At 44.4% G+C, this 23,354-nt stretch overlaps 3 protein-coding genes across 3 annotated transcripts; 2 read left to right on the top strand and 1 right to left on the bottom strand.

Moving 5' to 3' along the window:
- Positions 1 to 167: 167 nt before the first annotated feature.
- DFJ58DRAFT_837780 (uncharacterized protein) lies at positions 168 to 3,281 on the top strand (the record flags this gene model as incomplete). Its single annotated transcript, XM_041392407.1, has 10 exons — positions 168 to 396; positions 532 to 665; positions 815 to 919; positions 1,021 to 1,246; positions 1,294 to 1,407; positions 1,467 to 1,487; positions 1,652 to 1,669; positions 1,730 to 1,953; positions 3,038 to 3,113; positions 3,172 to 3,281. 10 exons carry the CDS (start codon positions 168 to 170, stop codon positions 3,279 to 3,281), a joined length of 1,257 nt encoding a protein of 418 aa, XP_041248397.1.
- A 7,209-nt stretch (positions 3,282 to 10,490) lies between these two features.
- Positions 10,491 to 11,502, top strand: DFJ58DRAFT_837778 (uncharacterized protein; the record flags this gene model as incomplete). The annotated part of the gene is made up of 5 exons (XM_041392406.1): positions 10,491 to 10,811; positions 10,848 to 10,872; positions 10,946 to 11,171; positions 11,269 to 11,298; positions 11,364 to 11,502. The coding sequence occupies 5 exons, from the start codon at positions 10,491 to 10,493 to the stop codon at positions 11,500 to 11,502; spliced, it is 741 nt and encodes a 246-aa protein (XP_041248396.1).
- A 2,711-nt stretch (positions 11,503 to 14,213) lies between these two features.
- On the bottom strand, positions 14,214 to 15,711 carry DFJ58DRAFT_723350 (uncharacterized protein; the record flags this gene model as incomplete). The annotated part of the gene is made up of 6 exons (XM_041384992.1): positions 14,214 to 14,600; positions 14,652 to 14,854; positions 15,087 to 15,192; positions 15,251 to 15,339; positions 15,409 to 15,590; positions 15,647 to 15,711. The coding sequence occupies 6 exons, from the start codon at positions 15,709 to 15,711 to the stop codon at positions 14,214 to 14,216; spliced, it is 1,032 nt and encodes a 343-aa protein (XP_041248395.1).
- Between the last annotated feature and the right edge of the window lie 7,643 nt (positions 15,712 to 23,354).

The raw sequence follows: 23,354 nt of genomic DNA, 5'->3' as shown, positions 1-23,354 counted from the left end.
AAAATGGAAACCAGATAGAATCTCATGGAACAAAATAGAAATACATGGAAAAATTGGAAGTGAAGTTTGAAAGTGAAAATACTAGCTAATAACTAAGGGAAAAATGATGTGGGTAACTTGGTGATAGGATACATTCTGGTGTATTATCCTCCCTTATTACTCCTGCTATGTATATGTCATGGTATGAGTCACATGCCATGCATGACACCGGGCATCAAGAAGAATATTACAAGAGAGTCCGAGTCAGGTATTCAGATGGTGATGATGGAGCTACAGGTTGCCAATCATTACCGGCCAAAGTTCTTGCAGATCCAATTGTTTGGAACCTGCATTCAATGTTGAGGAATGTAATGTCATCTGCCATGTACCAATTGAACCTTGACCTGGCGACGTCAGGTTTGCTCGGGATTCTGAAAGAGTGGGCCTATTGGGACAGCATTGATGTACCAGAGCCAAACCGTCGAGGAGGATGCACCCACCCGACGAGGAGATGTTGAAAAACCCAACTCAACACACTTAAACGGGTCACAGCAGAGAAATCTGATAGGGACACCATCATCAAGGTGGTCAAGCAGATCACGTCCCTCAAGCTAGTGTGCGCCACATGTCACAAAAGCAGCGAGATATTGAGGGATGTGGCGGACACTGTGAACGCTCTGATTGAGGTGAGTCTCATCATGTGTGTGCAACCAGAGTCGACACTGGATGCGGCACAGTGTGTACAATCAATTGTGCGCATCTGGAGCTGTGTCTAGATGCGCTTGTTACCAAATCATATCTTGAAGAGAATGTTTACTCACACGTTAACAAACAGGTGCTGATTCTAAATGCATCTCGATTGCTGCTTCATGAATTGAGCGATAACGACACAGCTGTGTTCGATTGGCGTGAACATTATGTTGATCTGGGTATCCCCATAGTCACTGGTGACATAGATCTGTATGAGATCATTAACATGTGTTTATTCCATATACAAGATAACAAGAAATACTACCCATGCTCACATATAACACCTTAAAGGCAACCACAAATCAAGCCAACATTGAAGACAGTGCCAAAGATGTCAGTAGCAACAGGATGGACAACACTGCTGATGATGCACACGCTGCTGAGAAGAGCAATGGTCCCATTCAGGCCACCCAAATGTCCCTGCCAAAAGGGAAGAAAAAACCTACTCCTGTTCCACACCGTGCACAGAAAGTAACACCTGTCCTGCAAGACGCAATGAATGTTGAGCATGTCAAAGGTAACTGGTTAGTATGAATGGCTAAGTCTATGGCTCACTGTTATCAGAAGAGGAACCCTCTGGCGCTAATGATGATATTGAAATGGAGCAACCCACTGGCCTAAACGACGCAATTGCTGAGTCTAACCCTCGCTCATCATCATGCATCACTTTTGATCAAGGTGAGTGGCCCATCCAACCATCTCACAATATGGAGATACTAATGACTATTGTATATCAGTGTTAACAAACGATCCAAAGGGTATGTATGCCCCAACTAGAATTGACTCCAGATGCACAACTTATTCGTCACCTTGACTTGTAGATTTGTTCCATCCTGATGAATGAGAACAAGGTATGAACACTCGGTGTTAGAGTTATTGTAATGTGATACTCACATATGTATGGGTTACTTTGTCGCTCAAGTTCGAGATGTTCAAAAAGGTATGTCTGCGCAACTAGAGTCAAATCCAGATGCGCATCTCATCATTATCGGATGCATAGGTGATGCTAATGATTGTGTCGTCGTCAGGGAATCTGGAACAGCGCATCTGGAGTCAGATCCAGATGCGGCCACATTGTTGTATAAAAGCATCAACCAGTTGGCTCTGGAACCAGGCAGCCCGCTCTCCAATCCTGCCTCACTTGGTGATGGTGATGATCAATCTGCCGATGAGGCCATGCTTGCCAAAGATGTCAACTTAGTAGCGGAGCTTGATGCTTCTGATGTCAAGTGTCGCAGTGGTAAGGCTACTCCCACTCATCTTGCATGCATATTTGGAGATCCTCACCCTGTGGTTGCAATTAGCGCGCCCTAGACATCAGCCTGCCCTGCTGTAGAGACTCGCGTTTCTGCAGGCTGTTATGGGCCCATATTATGAATTCTGACAACTGGCGTTTCATGGCACAACTCACACCATCATCCATATGACTTCCACCAAGTCTTCAGTTGACTCTGCATATCATGCACTACTTTCCTGCGAAATGCGCCATAGGCGCGCTACTTTCCCGCACTATGTGCAGCATTCCCACGCGCGTGTCTTGCGCGCTTTCTCACGCTTAAGAGCACTGCATCGCGCAGTCATCCAGGAGCATCCATCCATCGTCCAACCAGTCCCTTGGTATGTCCCTTTCGTTATCTGACTATATTTGGCATATTACACTTCCCATTTCGTTATGGACCCTTACTTTACATCATTTACATACTTAGAGTGCTCCCTATTCGGCTCTGAGCCCTGGGAAAGCACTTAGGTAGAACTTACATACTCTGATGTTCATTTTACACCTTACTACATTACCACCATGTTACTTGGCAGTTAGTCCCATGCAATGCATGTATTCGCTGTCATAGGCCCCAGCAGCAGTCTCTAGCTAGTGGCAACATCAGTATCAGTCTTCAGTCGCCTTTCTTGTCCTATCATCGTCATCAGTCACCTCTCTTCAGTATCAGTTCACGTCTTTTTCACTTGTGCACTGCTTGCACTACCTTCCCGCACTTCGCACTCTTTCGCACTTCGCTTTCCCGTGCATGCCTTCAGCGCGTTTCTCGCACTTTCATCACCATTCACCAGGGTTGATCAGCATCATTCTGTGGATCCTTGCTTTCCTTGCTTCCCCTTTAGGGTTGAACGCTCTTGCATTCTGCAAGTGTAGCAGCTAGGCAGAGCCAAGACTCACTTATACTGGTTGGGCATTTTAGATATTTCATATCAGCCCAGCCAGGTTGAGATCGCCTCACCGCATGCTGCTCCGTCTTCCACCAGGGCTGTTTCCAAGTCGAAATCCAAACCCACATCTTGTGCTCTTTCGCAGCAATCTGCCTCAGCGGCACCATCCATTGCGCCTTCAGAGGGCTCTTTGGCGTCCAAACGTTCTCGCCAGGATGCCAGTGAGTTTTTTTTTTACACTGCTGCATCATGTCGCATGATCAATCAATTTATGTTCAGTGCTTATGTCCCCGAACAACAATAAGAAACACAAACATGCCACCAACCAGGCTCAGTCGTCACATGCAGATGATGGTGATGTTGGTATCATCGCTGCTCCTGGCATGTAGTGTCCTTTTCCATACATTGTTTACTTCTTGGTTCTGTCGTCACGCATTTCACTCGTCTCTGTTATTGTTTGTTCAACCAAATGTGTCATTTTACTATCTTTGAATTCTGCATGTATAGTAGTGATTGAATCAATTATCATTGGTGTCTGTTTGATCACATGATGTTCTCATAAGCAGACACATACATCAGATAGGCCACATTCATACTCTGGCTCATCACGTGACTTAGAGGTCAAAAACACATCTTTGCCTCATAACTCTGCAGCAACCTACAAGTAGCAAGAACTGTTCTATGATTTTGGAAGCATGTACTGATCAGTCATTGACTACCACATGTATTTAGTCCAACACCTTGTAAAATATTGCTGAGGCTTCAAGACTTGGTCAATCTTCTTCTGCGACCTTTAAAATGGGGGGAACAAGTTTATTTCAATGTTTTATGATGTTTGGAACCTTTGCATTCAAGTCAACCCCTGTCTGCCATATGTGTCTAGTCCAACTCTTCACAAAAAATTGCTGGAGCTTCAAGACTTGGTTAATCATCTTTTGTGACCTTTAAAATGAGGGGAAGAAGTTTAGTTGCATGTTTAATGATATGTAGAACTGTTCTATCCAAGTCAACCCCTGACTGCCATATATATCTAGTCTAACTCTTCACAAAAATTGCTGGAGCTTCAAGACTTGGTCAATTGTCTTCTGTAACCTTTAAAATGGGGGGAACAAGTTTAGTTGGATGTTTGCTGATGTATGAAACATTTGATTATAGGCCAGTTGATGACTACCATGTGTATGTAGTCTAACTCTTTATAAAAAATTGCTGAGGCTTCAGGACTTGGCTAATCTTCTTCTGTGACCTTTAAAATGGGGGGAAGAAGTTTAGTTGCATGTTTGATGATATGTAGAAACATTGTGAAAGAGTAATAGCGACTAGGCTGGTTAGAAACTAGCGCTACTTATCCAAATAGGCGCGAGTGTAGTATTCGACCCAAGAGGACTGCTATTGAAGCAACTCCCTTCAAATATGCAAGGGTAGCGAAGATGCGAAGGGCTAATAACCTATAGCGACCTAAGACCAAAAACCAATGAGTAGCGCTGTAGCGATCAGCGACTAGCGACAAGTGAGTTCCGACAGAGAAATGTGCGTATAAGTAAGTAGTGCTATACAAGTTGTCCTATGCGATAGCGCTATGCGACGTCTGACTAGCGACAGCGAGAAGGAATCAAAAGAAGGGAAAGTGAGGACTAAGGTATGATGGTGCAAGTGGAATGCCTGATAGCCACTAGATTATAGCTTGACTACCGATAGCAATCCCAACGTTGCAAAAATCAAACTTATGAGGGAACTTTAGTGACGTGCACTCAAAACAAGTCAAGTGACACGCGATCAGAGAGATTGGCAAGAGCGGAATCGATTGCACCAAAACTAGGATATAGCGACTAAAGTGACTCCGACACCAGCAAAGGTCCAGGGAAGGGAAGTACTGTACTGTATGTAGGATGGGTCATTTTATCATACTGCATAGGGGTTCGGGATGTGTAGGTGAGTATAGTAGCGACACTGGCGAGGGCATGATGTAGCGACAGGTAATAGAACATGCAGCACTGCGGAGCATGAGGACACATGTAATAAGACCTGCGACTGATGAGTAGCGACATTTAAGGAAAAATAACGCACCAGCGGAGGTAGGTGGACATAGGTAGGACATGGGAGGGCGGAACACCTAGATGTCACACCGGGTATCACGCTATGGGAAAAAAGTGGTTCCAAAGCGGATAGCTTGGGAGCTGAATAGCGCTGGTGACTAGTGTCTTACTCTTTTCTTCTAGGCAAGTCAAAATATGCCTATGACATTCATACGCACCTAGCGCTGGTATGATTATCACACCGTTCTATCCAAGTTAACCCCTGACTGCCATATATATCTAGTCTAACTCTTTACAAAAAATTCCTAGAGCTTCAAGACTTGGTCAATCATCTTCTGTGACCTTCACAATGATAGGAACAAGTTTAGTTGGATGATCAATGATGTCTAGGATCTTTGGGTTAGAGTCAACCTCTGACTGTTATACATATCTTGGCTATCTCTTCACAAAAAATTGCTGAAGCTTCAAAACTTGGTTGATCATCTTCTGTGACCTTTAAAATGGTAGGGAGAAAGTTATTTAGATGTTTAACCTCTGACCATCATACACATCAGACCTGGAGTTTAGGGGGCAAAGAGGATGCATACCAATGGGTATATAGACCATCCCAACTCCAAGGCTTTTGTAAGGCTGAGCTTTCATCAAATTTGACCACTTTAATAATGTCTTAAAGTGCAGGCAATGGTTTTAGATTGATAGATGAAAAGGCAAAGAGTTTCTTACCAGCTCATATTGAGGCTTCTGACCATTGAGTGAGATCTGACTGCAAGAGCTCATGGGTGCCCATGGAAAGAAAGTGGAATCTAATTGAGAAGCTGATTTGAAAGAATCTTCTTCTAGATCTTTGGACCAATACCAGCGTATTTTGACCCAGAAAGGCTGTGAAAAAAGAGACCATGGATTCAAGGATAAATGATAATGGTGATATAGTGAGTTGATACAGACAGACCTGTGAAGCTTTTGGATGTTTGTCCACATGGAAACACTCAATGATTCCATACCATAAATCATTGTCATCTAATCCTCTCCTTCCTTTCTTGGGGGCATATACTGAAACACTACACTCAATCAAAATTAGATCAAAAAGACTCCTCCACTGATTCAATAATCAGCATTCCTTCAGAAAAACATGCCTTTGTCCAACTTTATATTCAATTTCTGACTTCACTCCTTCATCTAATACAATAGAATTAACTGAATTGTTTTCTTGGGATCAGAGCAAAATATTCAAAGCACAAAAATGGACTCACTGATTGCTCTTGTGGTGGGTAAGTCATTGAATTTCTTTTGTGTCATGCCTTTAGACAGCTCTGCCATTCTAAAACAACTTCTGATACACTGGACACAGAGTTAGATTTTGAGAGTATATAATACGTGTCATTCCAGAATATACAAATATAGTCAAACTATTTATAGAAGCCTGTCTGGGTCACATCCAGATCAAATTCTAAACACCAAACTTTGCTGTATGTTTCATCCACCTCCTTCAATTCTATACCAAGTTGCAGATTAGCTTGAATTGCCACCAGGTAGGATCTTATTTAATACACCAAGAATTAATTCATCAGTCTCAACAGCTATTATGCCTGCATCCCCATCATGTTCAATACAGCATACTTCAACATGGGTAGACATGCAGCTATCTTCTGAATCAGAGGACTTGCCTCATGGTTCATCTGTCATTCAAAGCTCATGGCTTCAGTTGCAGCTATCATCAGAGGACAGCTTAGAAATGCTGTCTGATACAGGCCATAACAAAGGAGTTTCCATCATGTCATCCTCTGAGGAATGTTTAGAAGATATGGATGGTTCTGATGCTAGAGTCAGACAGCATCATCTGATATATGATGATTTATCTGACGTCCTGGAGGAATATGTTCAAAGACATGGATTATTGTCTGAAACAGAAGATCTACTGTCACAATCAGATGATGATAGTCCAGCTGATAATTATCAACCTGGAAGCTCAGAAGAACATGGTCCTTCAAGGATCAGATCTCCCTAGGCTGATGATCCAGCCACAATTCCAGAAGTTCAAGATGATATTAAATCACCAGGTGAACAGTGTTGAAAATGTTAAACTACAAACCTCTCTGACTAGATGCTATAGTAACTGTTGATCTCATACTCAACCTGGCACGCCCCACCCTATGGCTTCCTGCCCTAGAACAGCTTCATACATTAAATCCCCAGATGCACATTGGAGCTGCAGTTCTGAATCTATTTCTAATGGCTAAGTGGTATCCTAAATATGGGTAAGGTCCTCTGAGATATGCTGATATGGCAGCTATAGCTCCTCTACTGGTCAACAATGTGGATAGGATGCCAAACATGGATGAGATCCAAACTTTTCAGCAAAGACACTTCCTGCCTTCTTCTCAGAAACATCCTGCAGCTCAGGTTAGCTTCATCTTGGCTATATCCCAACATTACTATGTGGTCATCTTTGACTACCACAGGCAAAGTGCTCACATTCTAGGTCACTATACAACTTCCACAACTCAACCTGGAATCAGTTCACAGAGCAACTGAGAGAAATGACATGGTCCAGCATATTGGAAGAGGCTAGCCATGCTGTATGGCTGGCCCTATGGAGATGTTACTGCTATACATGTTCATGAAGACTCTGGATCCCACTTGCCACAGACATCAAATTGTGATTGTGATCCAATCTCATGTACCATATTGAAGCATTTTCTGAAGCAAGGGCTGAGCCACCATCTTGATGGGAGACTGCAGCTTCCAACCATACCTTGTGCACACACTATCCATCTTAGAATGTTGGAGATGGTGAAACTCAGCTGCAGATGCCAGTGGAGCCATTATCTATATCTTGGTGATGTTCTACTAGATAATTGGGATCCGGTGGATCACATCTCTTAGGAAGCCTTGACCATCAGATTGGAAGAAGCTCAGCAGATGGTACATGGTCACCAGGCCATCATTACTCAGCTTGCCACCATGCTATACAACTGCCCTAACTGTAGACCAAAACTAGGTCAAACCACAGAAAGCAAGGCAGCTATCAGTCTAATACCAGAGAGTAGTAGAAGCAAGGATGATGAAGCTCAAGATCTAGATCCTGAAGACAACAATCTCACTACAAATCTGATCCTCAGCAATCAAATGATACCAAATATGAAGCAGCTCTTGGATTATCAATCATTGACCACTGGCACTCACCTCCGTGACATCACTACCATGCCATCCAGATGAAGGCCATTTGATGCCAAATTTGATCAATATTGGGATGGACCTACCTTGGAATCTATGCAGCCTGTGATGGATGCTGGAGAGATATGGTATTCATCCCAGAATACTTGGATCAGTGAACTAGGATCTGCCATGCTCTTCAGAGATTATGGTTATAGGATTCTCCCTAGCTTCTCTCAGATGTTCTGGTTAGGCCCTGCAATGGATACTCTAGATTCCATGATGAGCATTGGGGTATCTGAAACATATGATCCCAGCTGGCAGGTTAGTCACTGGAGAGCAGAAGGTCACAGCCTGTCTAGAAGCTCTATGTTTCCTGATGAAAGAAGAGTAAAGTGATGTTAGGATCATGGCTGCATCTGAGATACTGCTAGATGTCAGCCACCTGGCTTCAGAGCAAAGTGGAGTGTATGAAACTCTCTCTTTGTTTATGAAGCCCATCTCATTGGAGGCTAGAGGATCATATTGGACCTAGAGACATGGATATTCCTGAAGAAATCACCATCTCAGTGGACATTAACAGCTACATCTGGGTTACTCCAGATTTTTGTCCGGCCCTCAGTTTAGGAATCTACTTGGCTCCAGTAATTGATTAGTAAACTCCCATCCACAAGCACAATGACATATATGTGGACATTCTTGTTCCTCAAAGTGCAGAAAACTAGGATCCAGATGGTGCTCAAAGAGAGGAGTGGTGAACCAAGTCAGTCCCTTTGAGCTCCATACCTCATGTGCCATTTGGAGTGCTGAGCACAGCAAATCACACCTCTAATCTCCTGCTGTTCTTTCTCCAGATGATTTATAACCGTTCCAACTCATCTTTGAAGACCACTAGGATTCCTGTTGATGTTATTGATTTATTCTGGAATGAAGTGGTCCTGCCTTCCATATCTCAGGAGGCACCTAACTCTTCTCTACCTTATATGAATACCACTGTGCATGAGATCAGATATAAATCAAGAAAAGGTGGCTCTGGTCAGTCTGGAAGCCATAGACCCAAGGCCATCCCTGTCTCTGGAGTAGCATTTGAAAGGATTCAAAGAAGCATGAGGACCCGGGTCAGAGATCAGGCAATGCTGGCCCCTTATGGATTCTTCTTCTTTGTCTTGGAAGGCAAGGGCATCAAACTGTAGACAAAGAATGGCCAGATTGACAGATACAACTCTTTTTATGAAGCTTTAAAGGTCAACTTCACAAATTTGGACTAGGACCACATGATGGACAGGAATAATGGAGGACTGAACTTGGATGTGGGGATCAGCTTCAATCCCACTGGTCAGTTTGTGGGTCTGTGGAGGCTTAATGCTTTAAAGGCTTCTTTTCAGAAAGGAGGATTTAAAAAGGTGTTATTCATCACACAAACACTTTGGGGAGGTATGGAGGCATTCAGGCAGAAATGCTGCTGGCTTATGCAAGACCTAGCCAAATCTGCTTCCGTTTAGCTTACCAGTTATGTTATGAAGGCCATCAGACCCAACAACAACCAACCCAAGTTAATCTCTGACAGAAATGCCTACCATCTTACAGAGGCATATCTTAAAGAATGTGGATTGATGCATGAAATATACAGTGGTGGTTCTTCCCGGAGGGCTTATGGGTGTAGAGATGGGTATAGGATGATTAGACAAGCTGCTTTGAAGGTGCTTCCCTATTTGAAAGATCAGGTGAGTCTTCAGCCATCAGCTTTACCTTTCATCTCTCTCACACACAATGACCAGGCTGAAGCTTTTATGAAGTCTCAACCTATTCTTTGGATTCCTTCTAAGGTTTGGTTTGGCCTGATGAACAGCAGACTAGAAGGCTTGAGACATGCTCAAAAATCATTGAAAGTGAAAAACCCCTCAACTACGGCATCCAAACTAGCATCGTGTGTCATCTTCTATGGTCTTTGACTTCTACCCCTATTGTGATGAATCTCCATCTGAGGCAGTCTTTTCAAAGTCTGGATGTTGAAAGGATTAGGGACTGTAATGGCATGCTCTTTCTTTATGATGCACAACAAATCATCATCAAAGAAGACAATGCTGAGGTTCACAAGGGAGTTTTGGTTGCAGCTAGGTGGAGCACAGACCACCAATGATTTTATGGATGCTATCACTATCAATCCCAGGATCTGTGATAATCTCCAGGAAGCTATGGTCTGCTGGTCCTTGGATAGGGTGAATCAATGGATCATCTCCATTAAATTCCAGGCCTGCAGTGCTGGACTGGAGGGAGACAAACCTGGGCACCTCCACCTCTCATTTGTGCAGAGATGCACCACATTTTTTCACTCATAAAGACACAGCCCCTCCACAGTCATCAAAGTGGAAGATTGATTGGACAGAGGGTTACATTGCACACTATCATGAAATGTGCTCTGAACTATCTGAAGCCCAGCTGGAGCATCTGCATGAACATCTAGATATACTGTTTTCCAACCTCCAATGTCTTCCTGATACCAACAAGCCTACTGCAAAAAGTCCTGGCTCCACTTGGACCCTAGCTTCTGGTCAAGACAGTATCAAGATAGTGACCAATCCATGTTTCTACCAGATACAAAAAATTGGAGGCAGAAAAAGGACCGTCAAGAGGCCAGCTGTCATCAGGAGGCCACAAGATTTTCATATAACCATTATGAATATGCAGGGATGGGATTCAAAGAGGAAAAAACCAGAACAAAGAAAACCTCAAGTTGATAGGAGATCTCTAAAGGCCAAGCTGTGCTAGAAAACCACCAATCAGGCAGATCAAGGTATGTTATCTTCAAATCACATAACTTCACACATCACTCATTCTTTCATAATCTTCACCACATAAGACAACAGGTCCAGTGACAAGTGCCAGCAATAGAACCAACAAAAAGCACAGTGCAGACCTGGAGTATAACACCAACAGCAATAGCAACACCCATGATGGCAGTGCCTCTGAAACAAACTCACTGTTTGACCAGAAGGATGATAGTACTGCAGAGTCTGAAATGGATTCATTATTTGATTATGATGGGAGTGGAGAGGAAGCTGATGAGGAGGGTAATGACTCAGATGTTAGCATGTATTGAATATGATTGTGCATATAACTCCAGATTCATTCATATACTAGCATTTCAAATCCTGTGAAAAATAGTCCAGTTATCTAAAAATTGACATAGAATGTATGATCTTGGAGATGAGGTAGAATAGTAAGTCAGAGCTGGATCTCACTCTTTCATAGAGCAGGTATGTGAAATGGATGCTTGATATGTAGCAGAATATTATCCTTGCCTTTCAAGAAGGATGCAGCTTCAGATGGAAGATCTTCTGCCAAGATGGTTATACTTGTAGAGTCTTGGGCATCATCTATGGACTGGTCAAATTTATGGCTGAAGGATCTTATTAAACATTGAGCAAAGATCTGCAAGTCACCTGATACCCAAGCATCAAAAAACCTGTTCCATTTTGATGAGAGTGATTTCTCATCTAGATAAATTGATCTATATCCACCTTTTGACTCCTGAGCATGGACCACTTGAGCAAACTTGTGAACTGCAGCAATGATGCCTGGAATTTTGAGACTGGTGCCAGCAACTAGTAAAACATCTGCTTTCACTTTTCCATCATCTCCATTAGCATCATGGGTGATACATTGTGCTAGGTGATCTACAGCTGGGTGTGTCTGACCATAAGGACTATGGTTGGAATCAATGTTCCTGATATATGGGGACACTTGTGGGTCATCTGGCACTGTTATTCAATCTGCTCACAGGCTGGACATAGTAGTAAGCAACTAGTTGCTAGAGTTTCAGCATGCAAGTGCAATAGTGACTGGTAGCAGCACTTGATGCATGCCAGTGTCTCCAATGTGCCATGCAAAGGAATGCATTGGGGTGTCTCTTCAGAACTCTGTGTCTGAGGCACATCAAAGGATAGACCTGCCTTTGATTTCAGCAGGTCAATGTTTTGAGTATAGACCCGGTGCAGTCCACCTTTTTCATCCAACATTTTAAGAGCCAGATGAAAAGGAGTGAGAGATGCTTCAGAACATTTTTGATGCAATTGTGCCAGTGTTTTGCATAGAGATGCAGCCTTTACAGTTGTCTGAACAAGAGGACATGAAATTAATGATTTGATGATAATAATAAGTGGACAACAGAAAATTTGGCACCTTCCAAACACTTGTATCCAGCAAATCCTGGCTCAGTGCTCCAGTAGTAAACAGTCCTTTTGAAGAACGGAAATCAGGAATTCCTGCTGATACTGACACTCCTGCTCCTACATTTCTTGTGGTTTAAGATGAATGCTTCAATATACAAGAGAGTCAAACTTACTACATATAGTGATCAGGTTCTTAGCTTCTAGAATTGCAGAGATGATTGCTGAAATGGCTTCTGATGAAGTTCCACATGTCAAAGGCACTTCCACCACCATGGTACATACAAACTTCAAGCACTGTGATAAGAGGTGGCTTAGAGAGTATTGGTCTTGACAGGCCATAAAAACCATAGCAAATGACAGAATATCTGCTAAGATCAGGTGACTCCCATGGTTGATTGACAGGTATAATTTATTACTTGTCAATCAATATTTGCAGTAACTTTAAGATGAGTTCAAGTTGAACTCAAGCTAAGCCAGGCTTTATTTCAAGATGATGACTTTTCAACTCAAACCTCCAAGCCAAATCTAGTCATGATCATTGTAATCCAAGAACTATCTTGACCATTAAGACCTTGATCATGATTGATAAAAGATACATCGATACTTAAATACTATAGACTGGTTAAAAATGACAAAATACTAAGGTAAAATGAATTACTCTCAGCTGCATGGCTACAAAACAGGGAATACCAAGGCCTCAGCGCTAGCAATAATGATCACAGCTATGACCTCCACCTGTTAAGACTGTAGCTCAAGGGTTAATGGATCCGAAGGGCTTGGCCTCAGCTCGTGCGCTGTGCCCCTTACCCAAGTACGTGCCCTTAATTTCAGAATGAAGTCCAGATGGAATCCGACGAAGTCCAAAGGACTTCCGGAGGCTGGCTACTCTAGTAGAGTGCTAGAGGACTTCCGGATGAGTGCAAGAGAATTCCGGAGGAGTATAGGAAACTCCAAAGGAGTTTCATCCACTGTATTAGATCTGAAGGTAAGACTTCCCAAGGTAAGTTCCCTAGATAGAAACACATAGAGGATAAGCTGCAAGGGACAGAGTCCAAAGCAGGATAGGATAGGAGGAGTGGTCTGAAGGATGGGACATCCGGAGGTCCAAAGGTTAAGATGTCCGAAAAGTATGTCGTCCGAAGGTTACGACGTCCGAAGGTTACGACGTCCGAAGGTTACGACGTCCGAAGGTTACGACGTCCGAAGGTTACGACGTCCGAAGGTTTACAAGGACCGGAGGAGCGGACAGGATTAGGAGAGGAGGGGAAAGGCTACTATGGACAAGGTCCAGAGTAGAAACAAACAGAGGTAGACTACACTATGGTAGAGTCGGATAGACGGGGTTTAGACAGAAGTCTCGGAAAGACAGGAAGTGCCAGAAAGGCAAAACTTCAGTCTAGGGAATCAATCCCTAGACTTCAGAACTGAGACATAGGGGACAAATCTGAAGGTCCGGATTTCTGGCCTAGGGAATCCATCCCTAGGCCTTGATGGAAAGGCAGAACTCAGATGGACCAAAGTCCGAGACAAGAATGAGTGAAGTCTAATGTGATAGAGCAAAGTCTAAGATGATATTCGAACTAAGGAAACTTTACAGGAGTTGTACAGATCTTTATATACTGGAAGGGATCTGAGAGGATCGGTAAGCTGAACACAAATGCTATGTACGAGCATGTGGAAACATATTAGTAAGTATGAACAGAACATAAGTAAATGAACTCGGATATGAACAGAGTACAAGGATCAATAAGCAAGACGGAAACTGAGATAACCGAAGTCTGGAGTCAAGGGGATTACCATAAGGAGATAGATGCTGATTTAAGGTTTGGGCCTCAGATATGAGTATATGTCGGATCCGGAGGTCTAGAGATATCGGATGAAGCGTCTGGATACCGGATGAGCGGATCCAGAGATCTAGGTGAATACGAGACTAGGATATGGATCATGGATATAGACCGATAGTCTAGGGAAGGTAGAGTCCGAGATGGAATGAGCTCGGATCCGATAGGACTAAGGGTGGATGGAGCAGGCTTAGCTGCGGAGGTCCGAAGGTATTGATATATGGATGTACGAAGGTGTACGGATCCAAACCGATAGTGGACTGGAGGACTGAAGGCATGGATAAGAGTATGGAGTCATGGATAAGGGTATGGAGGTCCGGATGTGCATCCGGAAGGCGTCCGGAAGGCGTGGGAACATCATCGGACGAAGGTCTGGAATACGGGATATGACACCACCCTCCACCTCCACCACCTCCACCCTCTTCATCATCTTGCTTCATTGAGAAGTCCATAAGCTCTGGCTTCCTTGATATCACCATGGTGTTACTAGCAGGATTATGGACAGCATCCTGATGGGCAGCAACAACAATGTGTCCAAAAAAGTCTTACAGATCCAGCACCAAAGAAACTTGAAACAGATCTTGGATTCCAGCCTTCTCCAGAGTAGGCATATCCTGGTCCATCAGAATGGTTGAGGGAACCCCTATCTGAGCTCTGGACTGTGCTGCTTGGGCAAATTGTTTGATGATGGTAGAATAGTTGGAGTGAGGGATAGGATGAACTCCCACAGCCAGGACCACATCCACAAGATTCTTGTCCTGAGCTAGAATATTATTCAAATCTGGTTTTTCCTCTTCACAACCACAATATTTGGACGCATGATGCCCATGGTGTCCATGGGTGTTGTAAAGTTTGCAGGTGGTGCATATAGGTAGCCCTCGGAAGCAGATTAATTCAGAAAAGTGGCTGATTGCACCATGTGGCGCCCAACAGTGCAAGACATCTGATCCAGATGTCCCCAGCAATGGAATGCATCTTGGACAATCATGGTTGACCTATCTGAGATGACGTTGGAAGTCCAAAGAATAACACTCCAGCGGTCTTTTCCATGGCATCGATATTTTTCAGGGTCTGAAATACCAAAGATGACTGTGCCTGGTCCTACAGATGCAATGATGTGTGAGATACTCTTAAAGACATGTAGAGCCTTGTATCATACCTGCCATATTATAGGATGCAGTAAATTAAAAGGATCCGATAGGGACTGGCATGAAGATCTGATAGCAACAGGAACAGATACACCTGGACCTGCAGAAAGAGTTGGATGCAATAGGATTTCTTGAGCATGAAACTTTCAAGAGGTGGACTTAATCATACCACAAATGACCACCAGATTTTTGGCATTTAATATGATCTCCAGAAGTTTTTGAACCTCTTCACTTCTAGGGGTCTCCAAGACCAAATTGCTCATGGGTGTATCATTAGATATTGATGATTCAGAATGATTCAAGGATGAGGGAATTTTGGGTTTTTTAGAACGGGTATACACCATGACCATCCTAAGGCTCCCATGTCAGCAAATTCGTCTAGAATATAGTTGACCCTTCAGACTTACTTGACTTTCTCAATGGCTTTCAATGCAGATTTCTTTGTAGGGTCACATTGGATCAGAGTACACATGAGAAATCCAGGTTTGAGAGACCATCCATTGCCATCATGATGAATAGACCACAAGACCAGGTGTCTTTTTGTTTTTGATCAGCCAGTGAGGTGTGATGGTGGACTGGCCAGTCTTTGAATCTTTGTTCCAGTGATTTAATCTCTGGATAGGTTTCATGTTTTAGCTAGTATTCCAGGCCAGCAGCTGCATGCACCAAATCCTGATAGAAAAATCATGACTTCAGATGCCCACATATTGTACATCAATTAAACATTCTACTGACCTTTTGAGCCCAGGCAGGACGGATTCCCAGGCTATCAAAGAAACCTATTTTATGGATTGACCAGTCCACCCAACCTAGGACCCAGTGAGAGGGGCTTCCTCCACACAGAGGAAAAACCCAATGCTTGCAGGCAAGCATTCTACATTTGATTGTCTGGGTCAAAGGGACTGGCAAGATTAAGTTTATAAACCCCAGTTGGAAGCATATACTAACTACAGAAACAATGTTATCCAGGGTTGTTGCTCCACATGAAGTTTTTTTTGCGTATCATGTGGGAGACCAGTGAACTGATGATTACACATCCTGCTTTCTTCAAACTGTCATATCTGTTAGGTACAAGAAGAGTATATGCATTCATGACAGTGCTACAGATCCTTTCCCTTGGATATCTCAGGCAATCCAGGTCCTCCTCTACAACCTCAATGCCTCCTATGCACCATGATAGTAGGCTCTTGGACAAGGATGTTTTACTGGATGCTTGTAGGGATGATTGTATTGCATCATCCAGTTCTATATCTTGCTTGATCCTGCACTGGTTCAGAGTGGTTGGAGAAGGTAGTGGATCAAGATCAAGATCTGACATGATTATTGCCTGTCTTGTTTAAAATGTGTTGAGGAATTGAAGAATTAGCAAAATTATGAAGGAAGCCTTGAAAATGGCAAAGCAAGCTGAGATCCAGCAGGTCTAAGGTGACCCACCCTAACCATCTAGTGGACCTGAGTGATAGGCAGTCATTCAAATCTTCAACTTGGTGAAGTAATCCTGAATTCAGAGATCAGAAGAACTGTCATATACCATATACCTGGATACAGATCCGAAGATCTGGATCTCAGATCTGATCTAGATGTGATGGATATATCTGTCGTCCGGTCCACAGATCCGATCTGATTCTTATTTTATGTCCTGTTTATATAACTCTAACTATCGTTCATCTCCTTTCGGGATTCCTGTACACCAGTATACCGGTGAAGGATCTTCAACTCAGCTGAGGGTGCAGCTGATATAATTGTTGAAGGGAGGAAAATATGAGTGCGATATGTTTGTCCCTTAGGGGAAGCGGAGAAAGCAAATATCCACTGGTCAACTCTAGGGGGAATGCGCAAAGCGCGTGATAAGGCGAAAGCGCGGGGAACAAAGGCGCTATAGGCGCGCGAAGCACGGGAAAGTCCGCGCGTCGAAAAGCGGAACTGGGGTGAAAGCGGTATGCGAGCGATAGTGAGATGTTTAAGACGTGTACTGAGATGCTGATAAGACAACTGATGCGGATATGGCCACTAGAGCTACTGCTACTAGGGCTTGCGATGATTTATTCAAAACATAATAAAAACTCGGAGATGGTGACTGTCTATGATGATGGTGGTCCGTGGTAATGTGTGTTGTCTCCAGTAAAAAATGTGTAATGAAAAATGTGTACCAAGTGAAAATAAACATGGTACGATGTTGAAATAAATGATAAATGGAGAAATGCATACCTGGGAACTTGGTTGGACATGGGAAAACACAGTGGGAAGTCAGGCGCCCTATAGCGCTTAGGCGCGGGAAAGTTCGCCTAAAGCGGCGCGCAAGTTGCGGAAGTGTCGCCTATGTCGCGGAAGTGTCGCCTAAGTTGCGCGCGTCGCGCGAATGTCGCGTACATGCATGATACTGTAGACTCGACCTACGTTGCAATATGTGCCATTGTGAGGCTACCCAGGATCGAGTCTCTACAACGTGATTGATGATGACCTGATATGGAAGTGATGATCAGGGTGCGGAAATTTGATAGAAGCGGTGGACACAATCGATGAGCCAGAACAGTGGGTGGAAGTGTAAACACGCGGTGGTCACGATCAGTGGAGTAGAACAATGCAAGGAATAATAGGCATGCGGTGGTCGTGAAGAGTGGGTCAGGGTCAATGGAAGTGTGGGCTAGATCGCAATTCCCTATAAGAACCCTCCAACCTTTCCTTCATCCGCTCCTTCATCTCATAATTCTTACCATGTCTTCCTTCACCTTTTCAGAAGTCGTCAACCCCAATGTCGACAAGCTGCAATGCACTTTTGCTGATCTGCACCTCAAACATCTGTCGAAGATCCCTGGCCACATGAGGATAAATTGGTGTAGTCGCAGCCACCATCCTTTCCACATCCTGGGATTTCAGGTATCAGCTGGAGATAATGATGGACAGATGTCATAAATGCACAGCGGCGTGAGTAAAGAGCAATCTGATGTGGGATGTATCCATCACTTCCATACCAGCATAGCCCATATAGGTGTCTCCAGGCTTGCCCCCAGTAGGTTTCCTGGAGCCTACTAGATGCATCTTACTCCATTCAAATTGGCGGAACTGGCTGCCCCGTTTGATGGCTTTGGTTTCCTTTCCGGCAGAGGATTCATAATGGATCTTCTGAAAGTCCTCATAAGAAAATGTGTCAAAGGAAACTCCTACCAACACAGTATTGGGCGAGCTGGCATCAACCAACAGGGTGACGTCCCAACCACAGCATGCTAGAACATCTGCACAGCAAGAAATCTTTCTCAACCCCAAGTCCATTAGAGGAATATAGTCGGTATGGACCGCCACACCCTAAGATAAAATAATTTCAGGACAAGCAGGAACATTGATGTCAAAATCCTTACCTTCCCTGTGGGAGGAAGTCGATCAGGATCGTTGGCAGGATAAGGCATGACAACCTTCCCATGGATTTCCGAGCGATAACTGGGCTCAACAGTCCAATACCTGACACACTTGGAATCTTCGGCCTGATGATAGCATGTGCGACAACCCCGGGTACTTGGATCTACATTTTTGTGGAACTTCTCATGAAAACCTTTGGCCAATTCTTTGCATAGGCCCCTCAGCTTGGCAGATGACTTCAGAACCAAAAGCAGTTCTTCATCCAGATGAAGGGCATCCAGATCGGCGGCAAGAGAAACCACAGATCAAGCAGAATAGATGGTTCAATGAGGCCTTGCATATCTGTTAAATAAATCATATCAATGTAATTGCCAGTATAATCAAAGAGTGCACCCACCCATGTCACAGATGGCGCCTTGGCAGCCAGGGTCGGTAACATCCATCTAACAGCTTCAGCCAGGAAGCATCTCTCAGATGAAAATGCAAATACTGAGGAGTAATTGGACCGAAATGGACACACACAATTCCGGGACAGGAGTTGCAGAAATTCCTGGGCATTTGCACTTGTAGACCGGCCGGTCTCAATCCTGGGAGGTAAGACTCAATCGACCCATTCAAGCAAACAACTAAGCAGACTCTCTTTCCAACAATATCACTGGAATCTCAGGGACAGATAAGGGGTCTTGTTCTCCAAACCCACTTGTGGGTTGGCGATCCGGAGGATTTCATGACCCAGGCCAGAACGCTGAGACGAGTGTCAAAGACCAAAACATGCCAATGGACATGGAAGATGTGGTGTTTACCAAGATAACTGATTCCATCGTGGATTTGCGGGCGGCATGCGGGTTGTGAGTCCATTTCCTCATCTCCCGCAGTGTAGTTATGGCTGGAGCCTCCAGCTCCTGACACACTTTTAGACAATTGGTTTTCCTAAGGGATTGTCTGAGGCCTGCTTACCCATGTTCCTTGGCCAAAGAAGTTGGCCAAAGCGGATTTCCATCTAAGACAGCACTCTTTAGCCCCATGGGACCAATCAGAGATTAATCCCTCAGCATCAATAGTTTCCAATGGAGTGTCATCTTCAGATAATTGGTCATGCGTGGTCAGCTGATGAGTGTTCAACACATTAGACAGGGGGGCAAGCTTTCTGAGGCCGCTCACCAACAAGCCTTGTAAGACCAAGCCCTCAGCCACTCCTTGCAGCAAAACTTTCATGGCCCCCCGTTGATGACACATTCTCATTAAGCTGAACTGAATATAAGCTCTGCATAAGGATTCATCTGGCAGCTTAGCCCAACGTAATTCATGATGGTCTTGATATGAGGTCTTTGGTCCAAGCATCTATAACAGGAGAAGAGTGCATTAGTATATATCATGGTTAGACTAAGATGTGACAGGTGCTCACCCCGGGGTCCTTGCGCAGAAGTACAGACATGGTTTCATCCTCCCACCTAGAGGCTTCCAGTTCAGTGAAATGTGGTTGTAGTACAGCTCTCAATACCAAATGGTTCGTCCAGGGTGCTGTAGAAGACATGGCACTGAGGTCAAGATAAGATCTGGGCCTGTTTGGACATGGATATTATTACCTACCAAAAGACCCGGCGTTGAGAAACACAGGCTTCTCCCAATTGAGAACATTAAGTTTAATTTTTTCTTCTTATATTACTACATTCAATTTCAGTCTTCCTTTGCAGCACATGCTCCAGATGCTCTTGGCATGACATACGTGCTCAATGCTCATTGCCACTGGCTGAGCAACTTGTATTTGCCTTGCAGAGCTTTTAGTCTAGTGTGGGCAGGCATTTAGGAAGTGATTTCCTTGTCTGTCCTGGTAGTAGCATTATTTTTGTTGGGCGCATCCCGTGTCCATTCAAAGTCCACCTACAGTGCTGAGTGGTCTGTGTTTTTTGTCCTTAGCTGATCTTGAATGCTTGGAGCCTACTGGCGCCCACCTCCAGGAGTATCTCTTTGATGACTAATCCTTGCAATCTGCGCTCTGGTGAAGCAAAGTGAGACATTTTGTTTAGCCAGCCTTAGCATATGGAGAGCTCCAACAGTTGGCGCTTTTAGATAGGGCATCACAAGTTGCCTACTGATGAGACTCTCCTCCCTGGTACCTACAAGCTCCTGGAGTCCGCACGTCAGTGATGTCGTTGTGACTGTCACCCTGTGACAGGCATCTTTGGGCAGGCCACAGATTCTCATATCCTCCTCCATACCGATACCAGTTAACTCACACATTGGCAGATCGTAAGTACTTAAGGGTTTGGTCTCTTGTTGAGTGTCAGGCTGAAATGCAGATTGGCATGACACCAGATCTTACATAATGAGCAAAGTGATTCTGGTAGTGCCGGATCCAGGGTGGAAGAAGACCCAGTTGCAACTGCAACAACAGACCTATATTGATTGGGTGTTGACCTCTCTATCTCAACAGGAGGCTGACTACCTATTGGGTAATGGGGACCTTGATGGCCTGATTTTCGCAGCTACATCCAAGCAGTCGTGTGGCAAAGAGGTTCCTAAAGGACACAAGATGGTGTATATCAATGAAGTGGTAAGTCAGCGGCAATGGTATCTATGACAGGCATCACGACCCTCACTCCAATTATGATGTGTAGTTATTGATGTGGCACACAATTGATATGTCGCCTAAGAACTGCCTGCAGGCGTGCTACATGAATTTCAAAACATTCACTGAAGTCATTCACATGCACCTGGATAAGCTCGAGCTGGTCATGAAAAAATTTGCCGCTGTATGAGGAGGTTTGGATTTGACCAAAAATTACAGGTGAATCCATCACTTAAAATGGAGTTGGACAGGCTGATCCCAGACCTTGGTGTAAGACAGAGAGGCTCCAGTTTTGTTTCGCCTTTCCAGTTCCTCAAGGGATCGGGGGGATTCAACTTTATGCTGCACATGTGAGAAATACATGTGGGCATTGCGCAGGTTGGAAGGTGTGCTTCCGTTGTGGCCAGGCATATTGGAGTGCTGGGCTGCATCCCATGATCACAATGCCATTAGCTTGTTGGATTCCATCGCCTGGGACGGCACCCAAACTCATCACCCCACGACACAGCTAATCGTTCCAGAGACAAAGTTTGATCCACATGTTACTGAACTTGTGGTTGTGAAGCGTGAAGCCAGCGCCTCAAGACTGTTCATCAAATATCCTGGGAAGCAACGGATGCTCAATGAAGCGGAGAAGCATGGGGAGTATCAATTGTTCAAGCAACCGTATGTCCCAGAGTGGGACAAGGTAGGCCAGTGGCATCGCCTCATAGTTAACCAGGCCCTTTTCTGTATCTTCATTCACCCCGGATCTTCCACGCTAGCCAACTGCAATTCCCATGTCTTGGACCACAGCCTGCAGGAGGATGGATGGAGTTTGGAGGAACTTGGCCTGTAGGGAGTTTGTGCCCCCATCTTTGTCTATCGCATTGACTCCGTCATTCAGGCTCAGCAAATCCAATCCGGATCAATGCAATTTCATGATTCATGAGGGCAGAACACAGGCAGAAATTTCCAAGGCTCAGGCAGAAAATCTGGGAGTTCTTGCTGACCACGCTTGCAGTCTACATCCAAGGAGAAGAAGAAATGTTGGGCCGTTGAGGCCTTGAGAACAGGTTGCAGCCATCATCCTTGAGGGTTTCGGCACGGGTAGATCTCTCCATCATCACCGATCCTGAAAGCCAGAAGCTCCATTACTTCGTAACCGGCATCTCGCAAGGCCCAGGTATGGTGTTGTATGGCTCAGTCGATGCCAACACCATCCGAAGATATGCCTTAGAGTTTGCATGCCCTTTTGAATGCTGGATTGGTCCACGCAATCCACATCTCCAGATCACGTTATCGATATGATTGCAGATAGTGTGCATTGTCTAGTTTATTCTATTTTACTTGTCCACACCTCTCTGGAGCACATCACAATGCCCTGACTTCCAGGCATATGTATTTAATGACTGTTGGCCTTGATATTTTATTTTATTTGTGGCAAGGCTGTTGAAAGTATCAAATGCCCTGCCACAACAATATCCCTGACACTCACCCCCTGCCAACCCTTTCAAGTACCATATTTATCCTACTACTGTGGACCCGCCTATGGTTGACTGTCCTGCATAATCCTTCTGACAACTCCGGCAGTTTGACTCCTCAGGTGGTGGCTTGCACAGAATTTTGCACTGTGTATTGTGGTTTTAGTCAAGGCAGAATTGCCAGATACCTTACTCCTGTCTACACGATTACCCGACAACTCATTGTATTGAGGCTGTCTTCACCTGGCGATTTGTGTTCCTTACTTGCATCACTTCCTGGAGAATGCAGTTCAGAAAAGGTGACTAACGATCAGGCCTAGGCCTTGTTCTTGGGGGATAACAATAGAAAAGTGCTCTGGAGATCCCACATATATCTGCTTTATTTCAAAGTAAAAACTGTCTAGTCAAATGTATAATGAGGGCGACATGACGTGTGCAAGATTATCTAAAGCTTGGAAATATGTCATAATGGCACTCTACATGAACGTTGACCATGTGGTATGTTGAGGCACAGACGGACATAATCCTCCTCCTCTGCAGTAAGCGAAAAGTGGTGAACAGAGAAACAATCCAGGGCGAGAACTGAAAAAGCCAGCTGGGTTTGGGTTTGTAACCGTCAGAACTCCAGTCGCAGTGGTTGCACCGGAACTTCAAGAAGTTGGCGGCTTGGCAATTGGAGTGTTTGGCTAGGATGTCCCCAGGCTAAGGGTTGTATAGGGGATTGCCACA

The sequence above is a fragment of the Suillus subalutaceus genome (genome assembly GCF_016647625.1).
Source record: "Suillus subalutaceus strain FC151 chromosome Unknown DFJ58scaffold_13, whole genome shotgun sequence".
Taxonomy (NCBI): domain Eukaryota; kingdom Fungi; phylum Basidiomycota; class Agaricomycetes; order Boletales; family Suillaceae; genus Suillus; species Suillus subalutaceus.
This window is presented reverse-complemented; position numbering and strand designations above follow the sequence as displayed.